This window comes from Zootermopsis nevadensis, unplaced genomic scaffold, assembly GCF_977971745.1.
Source record: "Zootermopsis nevadensis isolate Lab colony 2312 unplaced genomic scaffold, Znev_1.0 Znev_ptg000021l, whole genome shotgun sequence".
Lineage (NCBI taxonomy): Eukaryota > Metazoa > Arthropoda > Insecta > Blattodea > Termopsidae > Zootermopsis > Zootermopsis nevadensis.
In genome coordinates this window covers 4,347,279-4,374,434 of record NW_028259153.1, presented here as the reverse complement: position 1 = coordinate 4,374,434, position 27,156 = coordinate 4,347,279, and the positions used below count along the sequence as shown (strand labels likewise).

The following is a 27,156-nucleotide window of genomic DNA, read 5'->3' as shown; positions in this document are numbered from 1 at the left end:
GGGAATTAGTTACACTGTGCATTTTTGCAGGTGGCGTGAAACTTGGTCTAGGAGACTTCATTTTCTGGTTGGCTAGGCATCATCCTATGGTGACTGGAATACTACTCTCTCCTGCTTTGTTACCATCCTTATTAAAAGTGTTAAAGGCTGGTACCATTATAGCTACTGATATAAGAGAAGAGGTCAGATGGCAATCAGTTGTGATGAAATAATGATCATTATAACTGTAAACTATCTTAACTCCAAGACCAGCCAAGCGCTGGTTAAGCCCCTAACTTAGTTTGGAGGGTATGATAATAGTCAGGGCTACTGTATGCGTATTGGGGCAGTGGTAGATGAATTTGGAGCAATGATGCACTTAGACATTTGTTTGGGGATGGCAGTTTACCTTCCCATTGCCAGCTCATAGATGATAAAGTGTCATTAAACAAATAGAGGAAATAAATCTAGGAGTTTCTTGAATCATGCAGGGTCTGTGCCTCACATTGCTGTTAATAGACATTTTTAAGAAAGCATTTCTATCACATTCGGGCTCACCTTCTACTTAGCAACTAGTGAGATTGTCAAGCCATTTTGCAGGCAAGTGTTCATCTAGCAGGTTGATTTTCATAATTTATATTGAAGTTATGCATCATATTTATTGTCATGCAATTACAATTATTTATATTCTGATTATATTTAACAGCATATTACAGCAATGGTGAAACATGGATGTATCATGATGTCTCTTTTGCATGTATATAAGACCACTGTGTTACTTTGTCGACCCTTGAATGGACGATGGCTTGGTTCCTGTTGCAAAAGTAAACAACTGGACAATTGTTAAAGTGATATAGTTATAGCAGAATGACCCATAGGATCACAGTTTATTCTGAAATAACCCTCAAATCCTAATGGTAGATAGTTAATACACTGAAAGTCTCCCACGATCAACAACCCAATTCGTTATTTTGAATTAAACATTCGGTTCTCATAAAAAATTAAAGGACACAAATTCAAATCAATTCATTTATATATAAGTGCTCAACAACAGCCAAGCACTAAACCAGAGTACAGGATAAAATATGATGAATAATTAAATTCATTGCAATAATAATGAAGTAAAACATTAAAAATATAAAAACAAACAAAACTAAATATATAATTGTACCACATTAATAATAACAATAATTCAATTCACTTATTGAATGATATTTCACAAGTAAATGGGCTAAATACGATACCTAAGTAATATAATTAAATTCAATAATTCTAAATAAAAACATCAAACAATAAAAAACAGAATAATAATTCAATAGATTTATTGAATAATATTTCACACGTAAATGGGCTAAATACGATACCTAATACAATTCAATAATACTAAATATAAACATTAAACAATAAAAACAGAATTTTTTTATATAAAATTAAATACCACAAAATAAGATGCAGTCAGCACAGAAAGTAAATATAAGAAATGAGGTCTAAATAATAATATTAATGCCAACAGCAAAGAGCCTATGACAGGCAAACACTAATACAAAGATACAAATTTGATAAAAAGAACACTAATAAAATACAAGGAACAAAATAAAAGGAAAATCAAATTAAAACTAATAACCAAGCTAGATCCAATCTAGGCCACTCTCTAGATCAGTGGTATTCAACCTGCGGTACGCATACCCCTGGGGGTACGTGAAGACATTTTAGGGGATATGTGAAATAAAAAAAATATTATTTTATGATAAACACTGAATAATCAGTAATGTAATTTATTTAATTTATTTTAGATGTAGATTATAAACTATGTATAACTTGAAATATACACCAATAACTTTGGGGGTACAAAGTTGAAGAGAAATTATATATGGGGGTACGCCAACAAAAAACGTTGAATACCACTGCTCTAGATCATTTCTCTTACTGAGAATGTGCCCTCAAAAGAAACAATGTTTATGCCAAACACGTCCAAAAATTTTCATACGTCATTTCCAGCAATGACACACCTGGCTGAAGGACTATGTCCAAGTGCACTGCACACACTAAACGTATAAAATTCTCTTATTTGCCTTGATGGCACACAAATACCAACAGTGTCCATAATGGAATTGCAATTTATTTTGCCCTTAAATACATTAATAAAAAATAAAGCATCAAGATGTGTCATCTAGTATAAAGTGTTCTGAAATTTAAAGTAGTTAAAATCAATTCGTATTTACGTTTAATATTAAACTGAAAAAACCGGTAATTGCAAAAACTGGCAAATTTCCTTAGGATATTTTCTAATTTATTAGAATCTGTCTGTGTAAGATTGTTCCATACAACCGAAGCATACTCAAGCTTAGACCTAATTAAAGCATTATATAAAACAACAAGACTATTTAAAGAAGAAAAATTATAAGTAATAAAACGAATAAGCCCTAAGGTCCTTAGTGTCTGTGTATGAACAAAATTTACATGGCAATGAAAGTATAGCTTAGTGTCCAACAAGTCACCAAGATCTTTTACACAGTCAGTCAGTCCCTAGCTAGCTGGAGCAAGAACCGAAGAAGGTGGACGGTTATAGGAGAAAGAGCTCATCTCCATCTTAAGGGCTGAATGTGGTGACTGTGTTTCTTCGAGACGTTACCATCGATCAACAAGACTACATGGTGCCAAAACCCTAGAAGATTAAGATTATCCTCTTCATCGCCATGAAAAACACAAAATCGTACAGAGCCTCGTATTACTTTCACAGGGTTTTTCCCGCAGAGCAACTGCCATGAATGCACAGTCTAGTCGCAGTCATGCTATTTTCACAGTTACTGTTCAAAAGCTGCCACGAGGAAATGAGTGAGTAGTATGTATGAAATGTGTGAGACATATTTCTTCATCTGCTTTAATTTCTACTAAATTGTTTTCTTGTGAATGAAATGCCTCTAAATAGTCCTTTCATCCCACTTTGTATCGTTATCTACCGATGGTCCCCATTTTGTTCACACGTTCACTGTCTTGGATAACGTATCTCAGTGAGAGTTATTCTTCGGGTCATTTTTCTTTTGCTTGTACTTGCAGAGCTTTCACCCCCCACTCTTTCATTTTACCTGTGTGCGCGCATGTATAAAATATGTGTATTCTTTTAAAAGCAAACCCAGTGTCTGTCACAGGAGAGGAGTAACACAAAGTAGGAAGTGCATTTTGTATGTGGAAGCAGAGAACTATGAAAATTGCATTTACTCAGGATATAGGGAACAAGAGGCAGTCTAATTATTGATTTTAATTTTCTACACAAAACTACATTTTCTCTCCGAGTGTTTCTGTTTGTGATGTCATAGCATCTGATTAGAAGCCTTGCGCTGGATAGTGGATTTATTGTTCAGAAATATGAAATGTTATTGAAAGGGAAATTTTGGCAGAGAAAGTTTGTAGGTCGTTGGCTTCTGATTATATGAGGATACTTCATAGCCAAACTTTTTCACTTCGTTATCCGCCAGTCCCATGTTTTGGTTTGCTTTACATTTAGACTTGGTTGTTGTGTGTCCAATTCATGCCACATGATATCTCTGTCTGATCCCAAGATTATTTATTTGGTACTGACAGCAATATAATATTTATTCTGTGTGCAGAAAACCATCTCAGCCTGCAAAGTTCCATCTAGTGGATCTAGCAGGGTCTGAAGCTTTTGCACATACTGAAGTATCTGATCAAATAAGAGAAGAAGGTATACAAATTAACATTGATCTTCTTCATCTACAAAAAGTAATTTCTGCTTTGGCTACCGAGCGAGCGAGAGGAAGTAACGCGGTGGCACTGCCGCTACACCACCAGGCAACGACTGCATCGCTACTCCAAGGTTGGCAAAGAACGCCGATACTAGGTCAGTGAGCAAAATGACGGGGAGGACCCTCCGCAGTAAGAGAGTAGTAGCTGACGAATCAGAAGGGGAAAGTGAGGTTCTGGACTGGCCGAGTAGAGAACCAAGTACCGGCAATGAACAGTTAGACAGACACTATTACAATTTTTGGAATGCGTGATTTACTGCTTAGCGCCGCGTAGTGGGAATGCGGACAAGTACTTGCAGTAGCAGGATAGACTGTTCAGTTTGGTGATAGTGTGCGTGCGTTAGGAAGTGTATAGGTGAGTACAAACTCTTTTGTGGTATGGGTGGTACTGGGGAAATCAAATACCCGGGGCGGACAAAAATTAGCATAGTGGAGGGCAGCAGCGACCACTATTACCAACTTCAAACGTAAAGGAAATGATCCTGGACCGGTTCGAGGCTGGATTACGACAAGCATGGCTGGAGCAGCTTTAATGGTTGTGGTACTGTGATGTGGAAAGCAAATGGAAAAACTTCCACATTACTTTTTTCCAGGACAGATTCTGACCAACAGGAGCAGTCACAATGTGCATGATGCTTTCACCAGAGACAAAACAATCCGGAGGTAAACTAGTCCTCCATTCGGACCTCCGGGCGAGGACTGTCTCGGGAGAAGGTATGAGGCAGGAGAATTCTTTTGGGAAATTCACCATAAGAACGTGGAACGTCAGGACACTACAACAGGGAGGAAAACTGGAAAATCTGAAGATCGAAATGGATAAAAATAATGTGTGCATTGTGGGTGTCAGTGAAGTTTGATGGAGGGATCAAGGTGATTTAGAGTCTGGAAGCTATCTTATGTACTACTCGGGAGGTGAGAGTGCTGAAAGAGGTGTTGCAATAGTGATGCAGAAATGGATCAAGAAAAGTGTAATCAAAGTGCAAGCGTGTAGTGACAGATTGATGTATATCAAGTTGAATGCAGAACCAGTGGATATTCTGATAATGCAGGTGTACATGCCAACATCGATGAAGAAGTGGAAATAATATATCAGAAGATATAAGAAATCATCAGGACAGATGGAAGAGGGTAAGTGCAAACAATAATAATGGGAGACTGGAACAGTGTCGTGGGGAAAGGAGCAGAAAACAACATTGTTGGCCCTCATGGACTGAGAATAAGGAATAGGAGAGGGGACATGATGGTTGACTTCTGCCGAAGAAACGGACTGGTAATCACCACCACCTGGTTCAAGAAGCATCACAGGAGATTGTATACGTGGAAAAGCCCAGGAGACAGGAGCAGATACCAGATAGACTATATCTTAGTGAAGCAACGATTTAGGAATAGCGTAAAGGATGTGACAACAGTGCCATCAGCGGACATCGACTCGGATCAAAATGTTAGTTGCAAATGTCAGCACCAGAATGAAGAAAATCAGGAGTAGGGGGGTGAGGATGAAGAGATGGGACATGAAGAGCGCGCGAGACAAAGTAAGAGCAGAATTGGAAGGAAAATCAAGTGAAAGTGAAGGCGAAAGCGTTGAAGAGGAATGGACGAATGTTAAGAAGTGCCTAACAGTGGCACTAGAAGAAAAGGTTGGTAGGATGGAAAGGCTACCAAGGAAGGCATGGATTACACAGGCTATGCTCGATAAGATGGATGAGAGGAGGAGATGGAAGAATATCAACAGTGAAGAGGGAAGACAGAAATATCAAAGACTGAACAACGAACTGAGAAGAGAAACAGACAAGGCGAGAGAAGATTACATCAACAGAGTATGTGATGAGATAATGACACTCCAGAGAATTTGTAGATACGATACGATGTATGCAAAGGCAAAAGAACTAGGATGGAAAGAGCACAACGGAATTCGAACACATTGCTGAATTGAAACAGCAGATCCAGAATCTCCAGTCAGAACTATTAGTAAGGAGGGAGAACTGCTAACCAACGAACAGGCACAAGTGGACAGATGGCACCAGCACTTGAAAGAAGTTCTCAAAAGAGAAGACGAGGATGAGCAGCCCGAAGACACTGAGCAGCAGGACCTAGGAGAAGAGCTTCCCATTAATATGGAGCCTCCCTCCCCCCCCCCCCCACCAAGGAGGAAATAATTGCAGCCCTAAAGCAAATGAAGAATGGCATATTGAAGTTACTGCCTCATCAGTTGTTTGTCAGTTTTGGTAACTAACATTTCAAAGTTTGGTTTGTAAAATGTTCTCAATTTCAGGTCACAATGTAACAATTTTTACATATGGACAAACTGGATCTGGTAGAACATATACATTGGGTACAACAGACACTTCAGGTGGCAATGTGGGCATTATACCACTGGCTATAAATGGTATCTTTGGTGAGATTAAATGAAGTCGAGGATCGTCACTTCACAATTAAGCTATCTTTTATGGAGGTATGTATGTTAAGTGAATTCATATTTGATATTTAATTTGCATTATTAAAAGGGAAATGTTTAACGATTGCTTGTGTAAGCCCATCACACAGGTTTAAGAAGGAGAGTGTAAGAACATTAGAATGGGCTAAATCAACAAAAAGAATTGAAATTAAACCAGTTGCATACGAATATCCTCAAGACGAGGAAATTTATGATTTGAAACAAGAAATCCAGGATCTTCGTGAAAAGTTGACTGCTGCTGAAGCTAATATCACTAGTCTCACTCGCCGTCTTAAGACGGCAGAAATAGAAAACATGAGATTGAAAGAAGAGAATCGTGAAGCCATGAGCAGTCATCTTAAGGCAAATCTAGAGATCTCAAAGAAATGTATGGAGCTGACGGAAGGCTTCAATACTTTGCGATTACAAGCAAGGGAATCAGAGGGTCAATCCCTGCTCTTCTCTGGACAGCAAAACGAAGAGGACCCACATCAAGGAGCAGTTGGAATCTTGCTTAGCAAGAGAGCAAGGAACAACCTCATCGACTGGAAGCCCGTTTCATCAAGGCTCATGACCGCAAGCTTCAAGGGACGAGTGAGGAACGTGACCATCGTGCAATGCTACGCTCCCATCGAAGAGGCAAATGGAGACCTGAAGACAAGATTCTACTCGCAGCTCCAAGATACCACAAAGAGCTACAGCAAGGACATCCTGATGGTTATGGGGGATCTAAACGCCAAGGTCAGATCAGAGAACCTGGGACTGGAGCAGGTCATGGGGAAGCATCCATTAAATGCAAGCGAAACTGAAAATAACGACAGAAATTGTTTGTCTGTTCTGCCTGATCAACCACAGATCAAGGTAGAAGGGACAGGCCGTGTGTTTAGATTCGACCAAGTTTTCGGACCAGAAAAGAGCGACGCACAAATTTATGAGTCTTCCATTGTCAACTGCATCAGCTTCTAGGTGTGTGCAACTACCATCACAGATTCTTCGTAAATCATGCCAGTTACGTAGCACCCTTACTTTATTTGTTTAAATAGGGAAACAAATGAAAATAGACTGATGACCTGACAAAGATGTCTGAGGTGCTCTGAGGAAAATTCGCACATCCGGACGCAACATTGCCATATGCAATAAACACGAACGCGAGCAACAATCTGCAAGGTGAGATGCACCTAGTATCGACAGCGTCGCTCGTGTTGAGCCAAACTGAACGACGTTTAATCATGGCAGAACAGCAGCTGTCGGCAATTCCTTATGCCCTAGAGAAATTCGGAATTTACACTTACGGCCACAAAGTCCACCTGTACAGACAACAAAGCATCGACATTCCTCAGCAATGTGCATTAACCTCTAGTACGATTCTAGGTGGGTAATGCAGATATAGGGATATTTAGGATTTCTATATTGTAAGAGCGCGGGATGTTTGACGTGTGAATGTCACACTTGTAATTGTTGGGGTCTCTCTGGAGGACTAGGTAGAGCTAGACAGTTGTATGAAGACCCAAATACGTTCAAGTAAACAGAGGATGCACTATGGATTCCTTCCCGTGTAAACCTGATTCTGAGAAAGATACTGTACAGGTACCTGACAAAGTAAATTAAAGCTGAAAGTGCTCGACAGTGAGAGTAATGAGATGTCCCTAACAAAGTGCGACATTGTAGTGAGGCATAGGCAACCGCCAAGACAAGCAGGAAGGTTGGAAACCGGACACCAAAGAAAACCCAGCCAGTGAATATTAGGTCTCCTAAAAGCAATGTTAGTAGTCCTTGGGTAATTGTGGTCATTAAGGAATGGCGCTTGCCCACTGTTTTTGATTCTGGCTCATCTCAATCTTTCATTAGGCGAGATGTCTTTGAGCGTATGAAACAACTTGGTCTTCATCATACCCTGGAATCTGTTCAAGATAATTGTGTTATGGCAAATGGTCAATCTTGTAAGATGACACAGGCCGTGGTGTGCTCATTCAAAATTCAGTCCTTTTCTTGGAAATATAAGTTCCTGGTCTTTGACCAGTGTCCCGTGCCCTGCATTTTGGGAGTAGACTTTATGTCTTATGCAAAAGTAAGGTTAGATTTTGCAAGTCATAGTTATAGTTTTGGTTTCGCTCCTGATAAGGAATTTAAGTTTTTACCTTTGGAATCTTGCAGGAAGCAGTTTAATGTTTTGCCATGTTCTGTGGATGTCTTTGACAAGTTCGTATGTCAGTGTCTGCCTACGTTCGATGCTGAGAAGATAGAAAATCTTGTGTCAAATTTTCCCCAGTTGTTTTCTGAGAAATTAGGTACCGTTAAAGGAATGGTATGTAATATTGATTTGACGGATGAGGTTCCTGTCCGGAGTAGGCCGTATCAGTGTGCTCCGCCTAAATTAAAAATTTTAAGAGAAACCGTTCAGGATTTATTGGATAAAGGGGTGGTGAAGAAGAGTCAGTCTCAGTATGCTAGTCCTGCTTTCTTGGTTCCAAAACCAAGTGGATCTCACCGTATGGTGATTGATTACCGACTGTTGAACAAAAAAGTCATTTTGATGCATTCCCTATGCCATCTGTTGAGCATGCTTTTGATACTTTTTCCAATGCTAAGGTTTTCTCGGTTTTAGACTTAAATTCTGCATACTACCAAATTCCATTGTCCTCTAAAAGCAGGAAGGCTACTGCTTTTTGTACTCCTTTTGGTTTATTTGAGTTCACTAAATTGCCCATGGGGATTAGTGTTGGTTGTCAAACCTTATGTCGCGTGGTAGATTCATTGTTTGGTGATATTAAACTGAAATTTGTGTATAATTTCATGGAAGATCTTGTAGTTTATTCTCAAAATCTCGACGAACATCTTGAACACTTAAAGGAAGTGTTTCGACGCTTGGAAAAAGCAGGTTTTACTTTGAATCGCAACAAAGTTCACTTAGCCCAGTCCGAGATTAAGTTCTTGGGACATACTCTGTCGGCTCAAGGGGTGAAGGTTTTGCCCGAACGAGTGGAAATAATTCTGAAATTTTCGACGCCTAAAAATCTAAAGGCGGTCCGCCGTTTCCTAGGAATGGCAGGATTTTATGCACGATTTGTGAAAAACTTCTCGTTATTCACTTTGAAGCGTAAGAACGCTAAATTTGTCTGGGGTGAGAGCCAGCAAACTGCATTCGACCAGCTGAAAGCAGCATTGTCAACACCTCCTGTGTTGCAGGTTCCTGATTTTTCTGAAGAGTTCGTTCTTGTAAGCGACTCAAGTGATGTCGCTATTTCGGCTGTTTTACATCAGAAACGTAATGGTGATCTAGCTCCCATAGCGTATGCTAGTCGTTTGTTGTCCCCTGCAGAAAGGAAGTATTCCATCTATGAGAAGGAATGTCTTGCTGTTGTGTATGGGTGTGAGAAGTATCGTGCCTATTTAGAGCACAGGGAATTCACTCTAAACACCGATAATCAGGCTTTGTCTTGGCTTCTGAGACATGTGAAAGAATTAGGTCGAATTGGCCGATGGGTATTGCGTTTGACTTCTTTTAAATTCAAGGTTTGTCATATCCCTGTAAAAACCAATGTGGTGGCTGATTGCCTGACTAGGCAATATGAATAAGTACCTACTGATGCTAAATTTTCTGGTTTGATACTGCAACATCTTCCTGCAGCTTTCCAATCTATTCGTAAGCATCAATTGAAAGATCCCTTTTGTGTAGAGATGCGTTAAAAGATTGCTGCATCAGATACAAGCATACGACATTTCAAGTTACATAATGATACCTTGGTCTATTTCCCTTCAAGAGCAAAGGGGAGGCGGTTGGTAGTTCCTGAATCTTTGAAACCTATGATCTTCAAGTATTTCCAGGATTCTACCTTGGGTGCTCATTTAGGGATGACGAAGACACATCATCGTATTTCAAATGTTTTCTATTGGCAAGGCATGAGGGCAGATGTCCTCGATTACGTGAGGAAGTGCCAAGCTTTCCAACGAGCAAAACCTGCTCGAAATACTCAAGTCGGACTACACCAGAGTCAAGTGGCACAAACATACAAGCTTGACATCTTGGGATCAAGCGAGGTCCGCTAGAATGAGTTCGGGGAAGCAAGAATGCAAGCGGGTCAATCCCTGCTCTTCTCTGGACAGCTAAACGAAGAGGACCCACATCAAGGAGCAGTTGAAATCCTGCTTAGCAAGAGAGCAAGAAACAGCCTCATCGACTGGAAGCCCGTTTCATCAAGGCTCATGACCGCAAGGTTCAAGGGACGAGTGAGGAACGTGATCAACCACAGATCAAGGTAGAAGGGACAGGCCGTGCCTTTAGATTCGACCAAGTTTTCGGACCAGAAAAGAGCGACGTACAAATTTATGAGTCTTCTGTGAAAGATTTAGTAACCAATTTAATTCAGGGTAACAGTGAAACCAAAAATATCCATAAGTTTGTTGCCAAGTGCTCTGACTAGGCCAAGAAGAGATCTCTCTCTATGGAGCCGTGAGAACTGCGAGCGACCTATATGTGTTCATGAATTGTTTCAGATGGCAGGCAAAAGAGTACAGGTTGCTGTGCGCATACGTCCATTCAGTAAAAATGAAATTATAAATAACGACACAAGTTGTTTGTCTATTGTATCCGGTGAACCACAGATCATGGTGGAGGAGAGAAAGCGTGCCTTTAGATTCGACCATGTTTTCGGACATGAACAGAGCGACGCACAAATTTATGATTCTTCTGTGAAAGATTTAGTAACCAATTTAATTCAGGGTAAGTGTCGTATCTGTGGGTCACGAGCCACGTATTGAGGTATGCAGTCAATTATTAAGCTAGTATAACCATGTTATTGAGAAATGTTAGGAAATTGTGTTACGAAATCCAAAGAAACAGAAACTGTGATCGAAGGACGTAAACACCCTAAATTTAAAGTACACAGGTTTAAAAGGCCAGAGGGCACGGAACCATGTACAGTAGGGCCCCGCTTTTCGGCGCTCCGCTTTACGGCGATTCGCTAATACGGCGCTCAACAGCTGAGTCAGAGAAGTGCGTCCGGCGCCATTTTTTCGTCGCTGATTCAATCTGTTTACAGCTTTTGTGTGCTCCGTGTCTATCTGTATTTCTAGCAATTCTTCAAAGTTATTACAAACTGTATATTTATATAATATTTTTGTGTTACTTTAGTGTAATTACAATGGCGTCAAAGGGTAGTAGCGATAAAAAGAGGAGTTGTAAGCCTCTTACTTTAAATACCAACTTAGAGATGATTAAACTTCGTGAACAAGGCATGTCTGGCCGAGATAGGACGTAAGCTAGGCCTAGCTCGCCAAACTGTTATTGCCATCGTGAACGCTAAGGAGAAAGTGTTAAATGAAATTAAAAGTGCCACACGAATGAACTCTAAAGTCATAAGAAAAAGAGATAGCCTTATTGCCGACATGGAAAAACTTTTAGTTGTGTGGATTGAAGATCAAACCAGCCACAATGTGTGTACTACTGATAGTCATTTTACTTTCATATCATTTTCTTAGGCCTAGCGCTATTGTGCACTTACTATATGATAGTGTAAACATCTTATTAGGCTTTGATTTGCATTTGCAAGTGAAAAAAGGCAAAGATCCGCTTTACGGCGATTTTCGCTTTATGGCGGGGGTCTGGTCCCTAACCCGCCGTATAAGCGGTGCCCTACTGTATGGAAAAACATGTGATGTTGAGACCAAGACTCCCTAAGGCAGAGAAATAGAGAGTATTTTGGTACCCTACGTCAAGGGAAATCATTTATTGAAGCATATATATACCTCTCAAAAATTTAAGACAAGGGGGAGTAACTACAAGTATTCAGCTCAGGCAGTCACGCTGCCATTGAATTCGAATCTCTGCTCTTGGGTCCCCAAAGTCTCAGCAACCTCACAGACTGTATCTGCAGCTTCTTCAATAAAGCACATCTAAAGATTGCACTTGAGCTATATCACTCTTAAGTGACGCCTTATCCAGCAGCTCCACAGCCACCTGAACACAGAAGCATCCGCTCAGCTCATCTGCAGTAGTTAATCCTTAGTCCAAGAGTCAAGAGTCCGATGACTCTGGGGGACCTGGGATACTACATAAAAACTGGTGTCAAGCGTGGGGTTTTAGCGCTGAATTACAAACATACCAGCCAGCGTCACAGTCAATCTCTACCTACAGACAACTGGAAAAATCAACCACAATCACATCTACGATCCTGTTTGGGAAGGCCAACCCAAACAAGCATCGCTACAACATCTTCCGGGTCGTGGCACGTTTGATCACGAAGGACCAGGGAAGAATTCGATTACGTCATTATCTACAAGAAAGGAAAGGAAAATTCAAATAGTGACGGGTTGAGTAGAATGTATACAATGGCCATTGAAAATGAAAGTGCGGAGTTAACGCCTGAGGAAATAAGGGGAAGGAGAAAGAAAGGTCAGAAACACTCAGTGAGAGAAGTGAAAATGGAGGAACAAATGGACAACCTGATGAAATGAAAGCAAAGAGTAGTAAGCTTAGTGACAAGGAGAAGTTAGAAATCCTAAAAGAACTGCATGAAACCCCAATAGGAGGACACGTTGGGATGAACCGAACGTACAAGAGGCTAAAACAGTATATTAGTTGGGAAGGGATGAAGGAGGATGTAGAAGCCTTCATCATGAGATGCGAGAAGTGCCAGAACAACAAACTGACACAATGTCACACCAGAATGCCATTGACCATTACAGATACCCCTTCCGTAGTTTTTGAAAAATGCATAGTAGATATAGTAGGCCCTATTAATCCAAGCAACGAAGGAAATAGATACATCTTGACCGTGCAAGATGACCTGTCAAAATTTTTAATAGCTGTACCCGTAAAAGAACAGACAGCAGAGGAAGTAGCCAAGGCATTTGTAGAAAACGTTGTTTTGATATACGGACAGCCACAGGTGGTTCTATCTGATTGTGGAGCAAACTTTTTAAGTAAGACTTTCTAAAACATGTGCAAATTACTAGGCATAAAGAAGATCCAGTCAACTTCCTTTAGGCCACAGACGCAAGGATCACTAGAAAGAACTCACCGAAGCTTGGTGGAATATATTAGGAGTTATGTAGCCATGGATTTAGGAGATTGGGACCACTGGGTGAGATACGCCACTTTCGCACATAACACAACTCCACAAAGTTCAACAAATTACATGCCATTCCAATTACTGAATGGCAGGTTGCCAAATTTACCGGGTATTCTGCAAAGAGAACCCAGAAGTACATACTATGCCTACGACAGTTATGTAAAAGAGTTAGAAGGTAGGTTGCAAAGTAGTTATGCCATGGTAAGGAGAAATTTGGAAACAGCAAAATTAAATAACAAAAAGAATTATGACCGAGAGGTGCACGTACCGAAATTTGAGGTAGGAGGTATGGTACTAGTGCGAGATGAAAGTGTCCGCCGTGGCCGATCTAAAAAATTAGAAGCAGCTTACGTAGGACCATATGAGATATTGAGAATAGAAGGCTCAAACCTCATATTACGTACAAAACGGTCTAAAGAATTAAAAATACAAGCCAACGGGGCTAAACTGTTTTTCACGTGATTACAGATGTGGATGTTAATCCTGGGATTGCTCGCTAGCGGAGCGACGAGGGGCGTAACTATCGACGTGCGTGTCAAGCCAATTCGAAATTCACCAGGTCTTTATTATCAGCACGAAGCAGAGGCAAGGCTATATAACAGCGAATGGAGAATTATGGCATATCTAAATTTGCAGCAAGCCAGCGATAATATTGATGTTATAAGTCAATACATAGAACAAACAATAGGATTTTGCAAGAAACATAGTGGTACCTTATGGCTAAATTTAACTGAATGTAGAACTACCATTAACGATGCTACTAGGAAATTAGCAAAATTACAGGAAATGAGGAGCCTTGTGTCACAACTCACTAGGACTGAGAAGGTTACTCGCAGACACAAAAGGGGACTTTTTAATTTTATAGGGCAAGTATCGCATTCCCTATTCGGAGTATTAGATTCAGACAACGAAGAGTTTAACAACAATAAAATCAGACAGCTTGAAGGAGAGCAGCTTGACTTAATAAAACTAGCAGGAGAGCAAATAGTAGTTGTTAGATCAACCCTGAAATCGGTTAATAAAACCCTAAATGATGTTTCCAGTAACGAATTGATTTTGAAAAAGGGATTAACAGAAATAAAGGAATTTATCAATCAGGAAAATGGTGAGATAAAAGAGAAGTATAAGTACACCTCCATGTTGGTAGAATTAAACGACCATGCTCTTCAAATACAGCGAGCTTTGGAAGAAGTAAAGGATGAATACGATGTCTTAATCCAGTCGTGCCTAAACGCAAAACAAGGGATCATGCAGCCACAGATAATAATCACCAAGTCATTTGATTGAGATTTTGAAAACCAGTCAGGATAGCTTTCCCCGCGACTTACAAGTGCCTGTTACAGTGAGCGAAGCTTACCTGTATCAATTAGTTAATATCATAAACATAGAAGTGTACATTGTAGGACATAATCTTATATACGTGAAGGTGCCATTAGCAACGCATTATGTATTTGATGTGTATCAGGTTTTACCATTTCCCATGAAGGTTAAGGACACAGCTAACAAATTTACATTTATCCAGCCTGAGAAAGAATATGTCATGCTGGACACCACTAAACAATATTATGCAAGATTACATCAGAATGAGTTAAGTGTATGCAAAAAGGTAAATGATGACAGATTAGTATGCAAGCAAAATTTTCCTTTGCAAATCAGTCACTCAGCAAATGATTGTGAGGCCCAAATGTTAGAACCAATTAGAGTCATACCAAAAAGTTGCACACAAAGAATTTTAGAATTAAAAGAAACGCTTTGGACACCGCTAAAGGACAATTCATGGATATACGTAGCACCCACAACAGATCACCTGACCGCCATTTGCCATGACCAGAACCCATCAGAAATTGAAATAAAAGATGGCGGAATATTGATGTTCCTAGCAGATTGTACTGGATATGGTGAAAAGGTCATGATTAGGTCCATCACGACGCATTATGTAAACAGCACGAGGAAAGATATTATTCCCCCCCTACAACTGAATGAACTACAACAAGAGTCACCAATAAGGAACATCCTTACACATTACGACGAGTTGAAAATAGCTAGTTATAAAATTAAGGACATAGAAAAATTGATAAGGCATCAGGAATGGAAAATAAAACATTCCGCAAGGACAACACAGTTGTCGGTATTAGCAACTATTGGTTCTGTGGTATTAGGCTTACTAATCAGTATATTATGTTGTTGTTGCTGCTGCTGCAAATGTTGCAGGAACTGTTGGCCTAGATTTATGAAATGGATTACGTAAGCTGACAGTTGTGGAGCTATCATATTTAAACCTAGAATTGTAAATAATGTGCATGCATCTAAAGAAAGTCTTCACAGACGAGGGATAACACTCAGCCTCGACATGAATGTAAACACAGCCAAGATGGCTCACTTATTACATAGATAAATGCTATTTTTATCTTTAATCTGTCGTAAATGAAACAATATTGAGGAAAATTCGCAGAGAGCGTACATTTAGTATATCCGGACGCAACATTGCCATATGCAATAAACATGGACGCGAGCAACGAAGCCATAGGTATATTGTTAATGCAGACCGATCTGCAAGGTGAGATGCACCTAGTATCGACAGCGTCGCTCGTGTTGAGCCAAACTGAACGACGTTTAATCATGGCAGAACAGCAGCTGTCGGCAATTCCTTATGCCCTAGAGAAATTCGGAATTTACACTTACGGCCACAAAGTCCACCTGTACAGACAACAAAGCATCGACATTCCTCAGCAACGTGCATTAACCTCTAGTACGATTCTAGGTGGGTAATGTAGATATAGGGATATTTAGGATTTCTATATTGTAAGAGCGCGGGATGTTTGACGTGTGAATGTCACACTTGTAATTGTTGGGGTCTCTCTGGAGGACTAGGTAGAGCTAGACAGTTGTATGAAGACCCAAATACGTTGAAGTAAACAGAGGATGCACTATGGATTCCTTCCTGTGTAAACCTGATTCTGAGAAAGATACTGTACAGGTACCTGACAAAGTAAATTAAAGCTGAAAGTGCTCGACAGTGAGAGTAATGAGATGTCCCTAACAAAGTGCGACATTGTAGTGAGGCATAGGCAACCTCCATCTACCATCCGAGAGCTCTGAACAAGATATATATACACGTTAAAGCAACAAGTAAGACAATTTTCTTTCAGCTTCCTAAGTAATAGAAGCAGAAAATGAATTTTTGTACTTATTTCTTTATTTATCCGATTGCTTGCTTGCCTCCCCCACCCCCCAGATTAAATGAACCTAGGGGATACAAAGCGAAGATACTTTGTTTTGAAACAACAGGAATATAATAATGCAGATAAAGTGAAAGAGCTGGTCATTTGTGCATGTCACGTTGTGTTACCTGCAGTGCAAACAATTTTGCTACTGCTTCGCAAGTGCAGATGCCGACCTGATAATCCGATTGTTAATACCCAAGCGATCACCACTTTTAAGACAGGCTCTGAGGAGAAAAGCACGATGAAGAACTGGCTCACCTTCTGTTCATTGCAATTGCTAGGAGGATAAAGATAGAACTTAGAACTGTTTGTTGTCTTGGTAATAAAATTGTTTAAAAATTTGGAATAGCTGATTTTTTATAAAATAACACAGAACTGGTGCAACACTGATGAGACATTTGTTACATATAATTTATGAATGATAGCTTCCAAAAATTTAGTGTGTACTTAGAAGAATAAATTAGTGTAGAACAGTGGTATTCAACCTTTTTTGTTCGCATGCCCCCAGATATAATTTCTCTTAAACTTTGTACCCCCGAGGTTGTTGGTGTATAATTGAAGTTATACATAGTATATAATCTACATCTAGATTAAATAAATTACATTACTGATTACTCAGTGTTAATCATAAAATATTATATATATACATAAGATGTCTTCACGTACCCCCGGGGTTATGCGCATCCCAGGTTGAATACCACTGGTATAGAACACCAATGTCTAGTTAAGTGATCATAAGACAGAGGCCATGGAAAGTTATTCTAGCGGCACCCAATGAGCTGCACTTCCGCCCTGAGGAAGGCCGATTCCTCACTATCACAGCCCTGACCCCTGCATTTCAGACTCAACCCTACCCACTTCTAGACTCATGACCTAGGACCAGAGCGACTAAAAAGACCTTGCCGATGGTGGCAGCAGGAAACTTGACAATAATATTAATGTTAGGTTGGTAACCTTACCTAAATTCTTTTATGCATCTATATAAAACTCGAATATTTCTGTTTCTATAATTAGATTCAAGTTCATGTTTTGTCTTTAGGTAACTGATTTTCTTCTTCCTAAATGTTCCACTGTTTTCACGTCTTACATTTTGCAGATATTATCCAGTTATTTGCCTGGCGTTTTGCAACCACCGTAATTTAGCCGGCTTCCATTTGTCTACTACTTTGAGCACTCATCATCAAACTATGGTTTACTACGTTTTAGTTTGTGGTGATCGATCTCCAGGCTCAAAATATATCTGAGCTTAAAAAAAACTTCTTTGGAGAATAAGCAGTATACAAAGTTAAAGGTTTCAGTAAACATTGAATAAGTACCTGTTATCCTAATAAGCAGCTGCTAAAATAGTTTTATCAAGTCCCTTCACAACAAATCTGCAAAACAATGGTATTTTCAGCCCTTCAAACCTGTGACCATCAGTAGCAGGATAATAGTAAAATATGCCACGACTTGCGACTAGAATGAAATTTAGTGACATAAGTTGTAAATATTGAGATATGATGGTCACAGAAGAATGGTTAGGAAATCTATGCACAGGACACTGAAGCCGGTACATGGGTATAAAAGGGCACTGTGTAAGGAAAGTCAGTGCACGGATATGTAGGTCAAGCCGAGCTAAGTTAGCGTAGGTGCTGCACAGATATGAATGGAGTTATTACTGTGAAAGCCAAATTGTATTGTCATGGCTTGTAATTTTTTGAAATAATTAAATTGAGACGAGTTATATTTCACACGATTATCGGGCGCTTTGGTTTGAAAAGTATTGTAAGTTCTCAGCCCAGTACCACTATAAATTCTTTTATGAACCTGAGCAGTATCAGAATAAATTCCCATTTCATTCTTGGAACAGGATTAGAAAAATAAGTGCACACATTTCTATTAAAAAAGAATGTCCATTTTTACAACTCGAACAGCACAGACTATAATTCCCACAGTATGTAATGCAGAAACATTGGAAGGAGTTCAGAGAAATACAGTTGAACCTAGAGATCAGAAATACTATAATCATGAAAAGAGTCGCAACTTGGTACACAAATGCACATAAGAATTAGCACAGATCAAAAGCCATTTACCAAAACATTGGAAAACCTTTAACATTCTACACTGCTCATTCCTGAAGCCAAAGTTACAAATTCTAAAGTCCACTTATGCCTTACTGTGATGGAGAATCCATGGTCTGGCAGTGATTTCCTGCAAGCAATTTCAGGAGGGGCATTGACATTTTCATCCATTCAAAAGACTGACCTTTGGTGTCAGTTTCCTGGCCCTCTGCCGTCTTCTGAACTGATGACATGCCTCCCTCCTTCATGATTCCAGTCAACTTGAGGTGCTGTCATTCCTACTGCATTTACCATTCCTGCCACTGTGTTGAACATCCATTCTGCTGGCGTCACCAGCATCCTCAAGATGATCTTCAGAGATTTCATGAAGTGGTCACCGTCAGCACATGAAGAGGACGCTAGTGACAAATTCAGAATCACATTTATTGTTAGGGCAACATACACACTAATTATAATTATATTATTTTAACACATAAGAATTTTGTATAAAGTAAGCTAAGAGTGTATGACCTGTCCCACTATACGCCAATTAGGCGCTTGGGGGGAGTAGAGTTATAGCTCCTACTCTTTCTTGACCTCAGAACTAGATCTGGGCAAGTGGTCAGCGTCACGCCCCGGCCAGCTTTGACCCCGGTACCCATTGTAGAGGAGGCTGGGTGGGCCCAGGGCCGGTCTGGACGAAAATCCTCTGCCCCCGTCGGGGATCGAACCCCGGTCGTCCAGCCCGTAGCTAGTCACTATACTGACTGAGCTATCTCGGCTCATATGAGTGTGTGAGACGGTCGTAAATACCTGGACAACTAACGGCACTAGAGATGGAAGAGAGCACCACATACTACATTCAGAGCTTTATAAATGAGAATACTCACACTTGCTTCAACAAATTCACAGCGTGGACAAAATATTTGAATGTAAGTCTTGACAGTGAAAAGTTCTCATTATTTATAAGTAAATAAACGAAATATATTTCAAATTGTACATTATTTCACAAAACTTGAACTTAATTAATGTAACCTGAAACAAGAAACTCTGTGAACAGATAAACCAATTCTGTAAGTAAAATTTCCAGAGTAAAAGCTGAGAGATACTGACAAAATATAGTGGCAAACTGATAACGTAAACCTGCTTAGTGAGCACCTTTATGGTGCAGTTAATGCATTTATGAGCGCAGGTACTAGCATCAGATATCTCCTCCCCCCACACCAGTTCATAGCCCGTCGTCTTATATCTGCATCTTAACACTGTATGGAAGTTCGATACCAAAATCCCATTCATACTAAATGTGTCTGAATACTACACTGAAGAAATCTCAGTCCAGACAAAAGCTATACTCATTCAGATTGCTCCTGGCGTTACTCAGTTGGATATTGGATATTATCTTAAGTGATGAAAAATGGTCTTCCTTGCATGCCATTTACAGTGCATCATTGACAGATCAGCTCGTCACAAGATGCCGTACAATCCGAGTTATTGATATTGTTGAAAATAATCCATAACACTGAATGGGGCAAACCAACAGATTAAGCGACATAACACAAAATAACATTGCTGGCCAAAAACTCAAAAAACACACTCTTCTCTATAATTCCAGCGCATGACGGCACTAACGTTTAGATTTGAGTTACTATATTCACCAATCGATACTAAGAAGAGAACAAAACTGTGATTTGACTGCTGAAACCATAAATATTGCAAATGATTGTTGGCATAACTGTAAGCAGTTATTTATTATTTATTTAGTGTTCTGTCTGACGACAGGTCCATATGAACAGGATCCTTCCATCCTTTTCTCGGACTGGGACCTGTTCATATACGTTCTTGGCAGATGATCCAGAAGTGGTTTGCCATTGCCTTCTTCTGTGTGTGAATGGAGTAATTGTTGGGATGCCACGGAGGAAAACTCCGTGTTGCCTAGACCACGGCCTTGCCCAACACAAGTTATAAATTCGTGCACCGCCGGGAATCGAACCTGAGACCCCAGGATTACAAGGCCAGCATTCTAACCGCTAGACCACCTCATCTTATTATTATTTAGTGTTCTGTCTGACGACAGGTCCATATGAACAGGATCCTTCCATCCTTTTCTCGGACTGGGACCTGTTCATATACGTTCTTGGCAGATGATCCAGAAGTGGTTTGCCATTGCCTTCTTCTGTGTGTGAATGGAGTAATTGTTGGGATGCCACGGAGAAACCTGGAAAGCCCCCGGAGAAAAACTCCGTGTTACCTAGACCACGGCCTTGCCCAACACAAGTTATAAATTCGGGGACCGCCGGGAATCGAACCCGAGACCCCAGGCGCATCAGCTTTTTCAGTACTTTCAGCATTCTCTACATATTCCCAATACATTATTCATCAATAATTAACAATAACAAATGTACGCAAATTTTTATTATTTTAAAGGTCCCTTACATCAGCTAAATGTAACACTGTTGTTCCTTGAGTGGGCATATGTCCCAATACATTATAACATTATACACCGAACAGAAGATAAGGTTACAGTCTTACCAACATTAAAACATCAAACATTAGCTAAGGTTACAGTCCTACCAACATGAACACTGAACAACTGTTTTACTTCATTGTATTGTAAATGATCTCTCTATTCAGTTGAATTTGGTGACATAGTCCCCAAGATATTAACGTCATTGGAAAAGTCAGCATAGAAGTTTAAATTCCCTATCCGTGCTGTTCAGTGCATTGCCTGCAGTAGATAATAAAACACCATTCGCATAGTCCAAATCAAAAACTCAGAGACGCGTACGTCAAACAGCCAGCAACCCTTGACGATCTCTAAACATGAATCCAAGAGTAAATTAAAAAGATTCTACCTGAGATGTTGCAGTGCATAAAGAGGATCTTCACCACACGTTTACGACAGTGTCCGGCCTGACAAAGCTCATCTGACTAATGTTATTTTAAAAATTAACAATTTCTATGTTACGTTTTTTAAGAAACTTCCTGTGCTTGAAAATTCAATTAACACCAGAAGAGTTATCATTCTGAAAACCATCAGGTATTACTGCTGGACCCTGTAAAATATTCATAATGAAATATGTAAGAAAAATTAGCCTACATTTAAGCGCATGCCACATCATAAAACAACGCCGTGGTAACTTCCTACTCACTTTCAGGATTTGAGGTTTTCACGGTAGTGAGTCTGAAGATGGCCGTCTTCTGAGATGTTGAACCGTGTAGTCTTGTAGATGTTTACAGGCATTTCAGAGGTCCTTGCTGCCTCCAGCATCAGCCTGATGCAACAATAACGAACACAGAGCCATTATATTCGCTGTCAAGTAATCCTCCAATTGTACTTGGATGAAAATATGTAAGTAATATCATGTAGGTAGGTAGTTTGGTGCCTATTTCCCTAAGCAAAGAATATTGCAATAAGCAAAAGATATGTATGATTATAGAATGGCCTGAAATGTATTTATCATCATTTTCACCAGGGCCAAATTCAAACATTATACTGCAAAAAGGCCCATGCCAGCTCTTTAAAATTTTTATCTAATTCGAGCTTTCGGGGATAAAACAGTATTCCAGAGCATATTTAAGCAAACATATATTTTTTAAAAGAAAACAGTTCATTTTTCAATTACCACTCATTAGAACTGGATTGTTATAATTTTATTACAAGTACATTTCTTCGCCTAAATGGCAGATATGATGGCGGAACTTCATTCAAATAACCAGTACAAGTAACATTTTGTGCTGTAAGATTTGAGGTTTTCACAGCGGTGAGTATGAAGACTTCCGTCTTCTGGGTTGTTGCGCTGTGTAGTCTGGTCGGCAAGTATAAACCACTAAGCCAGAAAACTACACAGCATAACGGCCACTGTCGACATACCAACTGTAAAACTAAACACAGAAACTCATGGTTGGAGAGGAGCAATTCAATCATATACATCTACCACTCAAATTATCACCTGGGTAATGAAATATTCATGGTGAACAACGGCCCTGCTGTGGCACAGTTCTCTGGAGGAGGCGAGGACCAGCCACACATATCCCCACTGCTCCGAAAGTGCCAGTTAACAAGATGTATAGCACAGCTATTGTCAGAACTTGTGATGCCAGTTCTGATTTGTCGACGTCCACTGGATCCTCCTTGCGTGCAAAATCCACAACCACACAACCAAGGGCAGCCTGAGCAAATGAGGAAAAACGTACGGTGCACAATTCACATAATAGGCTGACTGAAGTTATAGCAATTTTTAACTTAACAACAAATTGAAATTTTGTGGCAACAATAGATCATTCGTATCCCTGTTGCAAGAGTACTCGTATGAGCAACAACAGAAGTGACTATCTGGACAAAAACTAATTCATTTAACATTATAATAGCTAATATTTCAATTTGGGTCCTAATTCAACCTTTCTAGCCTCTCCCTGACTTAGCATTAATAAGGAGTCCATTTCTGAGGTAGGGGCAGATTTTGCTAACAACACCTCCCCCCCCCCCCCAATGATAAGATGATGGCAACCTGAAGAATCCTGCAGATTAATCTGGACCTAAACTGTAATTGGATCATGGTCTTTCCCACACTCATAATGTATCACACTTGTCAGGGGTTAGAGTAAGAAAAAGCAAATTCAAAAATATCTTCACTGGTTGCATCCGGACCTTTAGGACAGTAGGTATCAGAGCGCCAGGCCTCCTTCTTAGGAATAACTCATATTACAGCAAAATCAGGGCGAACGTAAACAGCCCGAGTGGTTTCAAATGTTTATTTAACAAAAACTAAACAGCATGTGGAAGTGAAACACCACTAGAAAGATAATTATTTATTTTAATCCGTCTTATCACAATATTTAAAATTTCTTATAATTAAGATAATAAAATATCATTGATGTTCCATATCGATTGATCGATTTACATTTTGGAACATCTCTTGTGTAAAAGATGTTCCAAAATGTAAATCGATCAATCGATATGGAACATCAATGATATTTTATTATCTTAATTATAAGAAATTTTAAATATTGTGATAAGACGGATTAAAATAAAATAAATAATTGTTAGAATATTCACAATATGACGCAATTACACTATCTTACTAGAAAGATACTTAAGAAAGTGTTCTCGTACATTAGTGGAGTTTGATATGTGCTCCATTTGTGGCTCTGCACACATCAAAGCAATACCAGATTGTTCTGCATCACTGTTGGTCTTGTTTGCTGAATCTACCAAAGTGTGTGAATGTGATCATGCACCCCACAGTGATGGCAACTTTAATACCAACCTCCATCTAGTGCCCCTTTTATGCCTTCATAGTGTTGTTACCTGAACAGCTGCTTTCGGAAATGATGCGATCATTATACACAGTAGCGGTAACCTGTTATGTCGCCCAACCAGCACAGATTCTTTTGGAATGAGGGGTGATAGTTGGAGTGAATGGCGGTGCTCATTGTCAGAAATTTTATGAGTTTAATTTGGGTGCACTCATATTTCGTTCCAGCGATGCCAGATGGCATGTGCAGTGTGAATTTCTTCACAAATGCTTTTATTATAAGTACAAAGGAAAGGCGGGCGGCACTTTTCATTCTTCTGGTTCATCTCGTTTCCAGCGGTTAAGGGTCTTCTACAGCTACGTTTCGTCGAGTTCGGCAGTAATAGTATTTCCATTCTTCCTGTTATTGTTCCAGTCTATATTTTTGTTGTTGTTCCCGTAAATAATTTGTTATTCCTGTTACTCCTGTTAATTATTTTGTTATTATTCCTGTACCATGTCTCGCCCAGTAAAGCAAGTCAGAACTCTTCAAGAAATATTAAAAATCATAGAAGAAGTGGAGAAGAATCCATTTGAAAAAAGAATCGACATTGCTAAACGCCTTGGATTAGCACCATCTGCTTTAAATTCAATAGTTACAAAAAATAAAGAAACAAATGTTAATTCACTGTATTAACATTTCACAGTATCGTAGTTTACAGATGACAGAACTTCCCCTCAAGTAGTAGAGAACCAACATTTCTCTACAACAGGGGTGGCCAACCCGCGGCCCGCCTTGAACATTTTTCCGGCCCGCGAGATTCATCACACTTTTACAAAATATATTTATTTTATAATGGCCAAAGTAGTGAAAACCAATGTATTAAAAAAATACATTATTTGTGCATCCATATATTCAAAAATTATCTGTCGAAATTATGAGAAAAAATTAACTTTGATTTTAAAATAATATTCTTGCGAATATATGACAGATATTGCCTGTTTTATTCATGAGTTTACAGTTATGAGTTCGCCAATTACGATGTGCAAATACCCAAATTGAGATCGATTTGCAAAAGCTAAGTGAAAGAGTGGAGAAACAAATATCGCACTAGTAAAATAAATATTTTTTAATGATTTCATTATTTTTATTTCATTCATATTTATATATTTTTTATATTTAATTTTTAGTGCTATATATTTCTTTACAATGTACGCTTAGTATCATTATTATTATATTATCTATGTTTACATGTAAGAATAATAGTAAACACAATAATAATAACTCATTATGTTTCAATTTTTCACTCCAAAAAAATGTCTATAGTGTATCTAAATCTAATATGGGGATATATAATTTTATATGTGGCCCGCGGAGTTATGATGCATTTCCAAAGTGGCCCGAAAGATCATTTGGGTTGGCCACCCCTGCTCTACAATAAACTAAAATTTAAGGCTGTACCCACCTTCCTATTTATGAAGTCACATGCAAGATCCTTTAGAGTCTTGAACCCCAGGGTGCTGGATGAAGCTGTTACTGAGTCCCGTACCAGCCCAAATTGGAACATGAATATCACCTCAGGACCTTCCTTCTTCTTCCCCACTGCTGATTCACTCCTGCAAATTGATTTTATCTTGTATGTTCCTTAGTATCACAAATCAACAGTAACAGAAACAATTATTTTTCCAACCACCCAACAGGTTTAATGATACTAAACACCGAGGTCAAGTAGATTCACATTATGGAGGGGTCCAGTCCTTGGCCTGAAGGCTTCCAGACAAATCCTGCGATCATACCTTACAAGGTGATGACTGCTTCATTCATCTCATTTCCAATTCATTAGTGCCGACCACAAACAGCACAGTGCTCATAGTAGACATAAATCTGACAAGAATTTGGATAAATACACCTGAATAACGGAGCCGGCGTAGCTCAGTCAGTACAGTGACTAGCTACGATCGGGACAACTGAGGTTCCATCCCCGACAGGCGCAGAGGATTTTTCCTCTGCATCCAGATCGGCTCTGGGGCCCAACCAGCCTTCTATCCAGTGGGTACCAGGGTCCTTTTCCGGGGCGTGATGCTGACTACTCGCCCAGATCTAGTGCCAAGGTCAAGAAACAGTAGGAGCTATTCCTCCGCTCCCCCCAAACGACCTACATGGCGTGTAGCGTGACAGCTTTACTTACTTTACACCTGAATAACTGGAGATGTTCCCATCTTTTATACATTCATTTAATGACAAATGCATAGGTTAAATGGTATAAAAAAATACAGAATAATTTAAAACTAACTGGAAAGGATGAGTGAATTGTCAGCTTAGGCTCATTTCAAGGTATAATCTCAATATTTACATAAAGGTTCAGGCGAAAAACATAAAAATCCTAGTCAGTAACATTACTGAGACTTAAAATTCGGTACACTTTAAACTGGATTGCCAGTTGCTATGGTACAATGCTGGTGTGGGAGTACATGACAGTTAAGTGAAAAGTCACCACATGTTTACACTACTGTAGCAAACAGGGTATGGATGTTGATAATTTGTGAAAATTTCGAAGAGATGCTGGACCCCGCTTCATCCACGGCAGAAGATGAAGACGGTATGTTCATTTAAAATGTTTGTATCCCTACAAGCCCACACATCATTACAACCCAGAAGACCAAAGTGATCATTTATTTACTTGTAAAACACTGTTTTCTTTAAATAAAAACTATCCTTTCATTTGATTTTATGTTGACATTTCAGTATGAATTGGGAAAAGTCAAGGTCCCCAGAAATACTGACAGTGCACCATGAGAAGTCTGCTGTGAGTTCAAGTGGGCATAAACAACCACACTATATTCTTTCACAAAATAAAACATCCACCACTGCTTACTCTATTTGAATATAATATACTTCACTGCTGGAGCAGAATGTGTTTAGAATATGAATAGACACAGCGTACATGCACAATCAGCACACCTTCTCCCACTCGTATTTCCCAGCAGACTTCTTGTGTTTGCACGAAAAGAATTTTGTGTGGAGACTACACTGTATGTACAGTTCATAGGTGCTGAAAGTATGCAAAACACCTAAAATATTTTACTACTTGTTACAAAATGTTTCTTGTAAGACAGGCCACAATCACTGTCACCAGGAGAATTCACATCACAATCATTTTACCCAAATGGTCGCTTCAGACACAAAATCATTCGTATTCTTCACAACCCGACAACTTCTACACATAAAACATATACATAGAAATAACAAAAACACAATACAAACTAATGATTACATACCTACTAATTGATATGCAGAGCCGGTGTCTTCTTAACTTACAGAATAACGTGTCTCACTTACACAGCCGGAAGAAAAGTATCACGTTATACTGCATCCGCTTCACAGCTGTATGAGAAATTCAAACGACGAAAA

At 39.4% G+C, this 27,156-nt stretch overlaps 2 protein-coding genes across 6 annotated transcripts in view; one reads left to right on the top strand and one right to left on the bottom strand.

The window, feature by feature from the left end:
- Nucleotides 1–777: 777 nt before the first annotated feature.
- Nucleotides 778–27,156, bottom strand: LOC110840045 (uncharacterized). 3 transcript variants are annotated; one of them, XR_015536173.1, is made up of 6 exons: nucleotides 27,024–27,147; nucleotides 25,211–25,361; nucleotides 22,461–22,680; nucleotides 21,660–21,782; nucleotides 18,716–18,929; nucleotides 778–792 (listed from the first exon to the last, which is right to left on the bottom strand). XR_015536173.1 is itself a non-coding variant. In XM_087352817.1 (5 exons), exons 2-3 carry the CDS (start codon nucleotides 25,310–25,312, stop codon nucleotides 22,477–22,479), a joined length of 306 nt encoding a protein of 101 aa, XP_087208943.1. In that variant the 5' UTR covers nucleotides 25,313–25,361; nucleotides 27,024–27,156; the 3' UTR covers nucleotides 834–18,929; nucleotides 21,660–21,782; nucleotides 22,461–22,476. The 3 variants fall into 3 exon arrangements, 2 of the variants coding, with proteins under 2 accessions (XP_087208943.1, XP_087208944.1); XM_087352817.1 differs by lacking the exon at nucleotides 778–792 and having other exon boundaries at nucleotides 834–18,929; nucleotides 27,024–27,156; XM_087352818.1 differs by lacking the exons at nucleotides 778–792; nucleotides 18,716–18,929 and adding an exon at nucleotides 20,908–21,563 and having other exon boundaries at nucleotides 27,024–27,156.
- The window catches only part of LOC110841028 (chromosome-associated kinesin KIF4A), a 33,670-nt gene continuing 16,266 nt past the window's right edge, over nucleotides 9,753–27,156 (top strand). For all 3 annotated transcript variants that reach the window (XM_087352813.1, XM_087352814.1, XM_087352815.1), the window contains exon 1: nucleotides 9,753–10,897. In XM_087352813.1, the coding sequence (XP_087208939.1) occupies nucleotides 10,672–10,897 (226 nt within the window). In that variant the 5' untranslated portion in view covers nucleotides 9,753–10,671. The remainder of the gene's footprint in view (nucleotides 10,898–27,156) is intronic.

What these genes read in the sequence shown, in the direction of transcription:
- LOC110840045 (XM_087352817.1), bottom strand. Translation starts at nt 25,312, where the DNA reads ATGTTCCAATTTGGGCTGGTACGGGACTCAGTAACAGCTTCATCCAGC. An exon ending in GTGACTTCATAAATAGGAAG is followed by an intron (nt 22,681 to 25,210) that starts GTGGGTACAGCC and finishes TCATTTGCTCAG; the next exon opens with GCTGCCCTTGGTTGTGTGGT.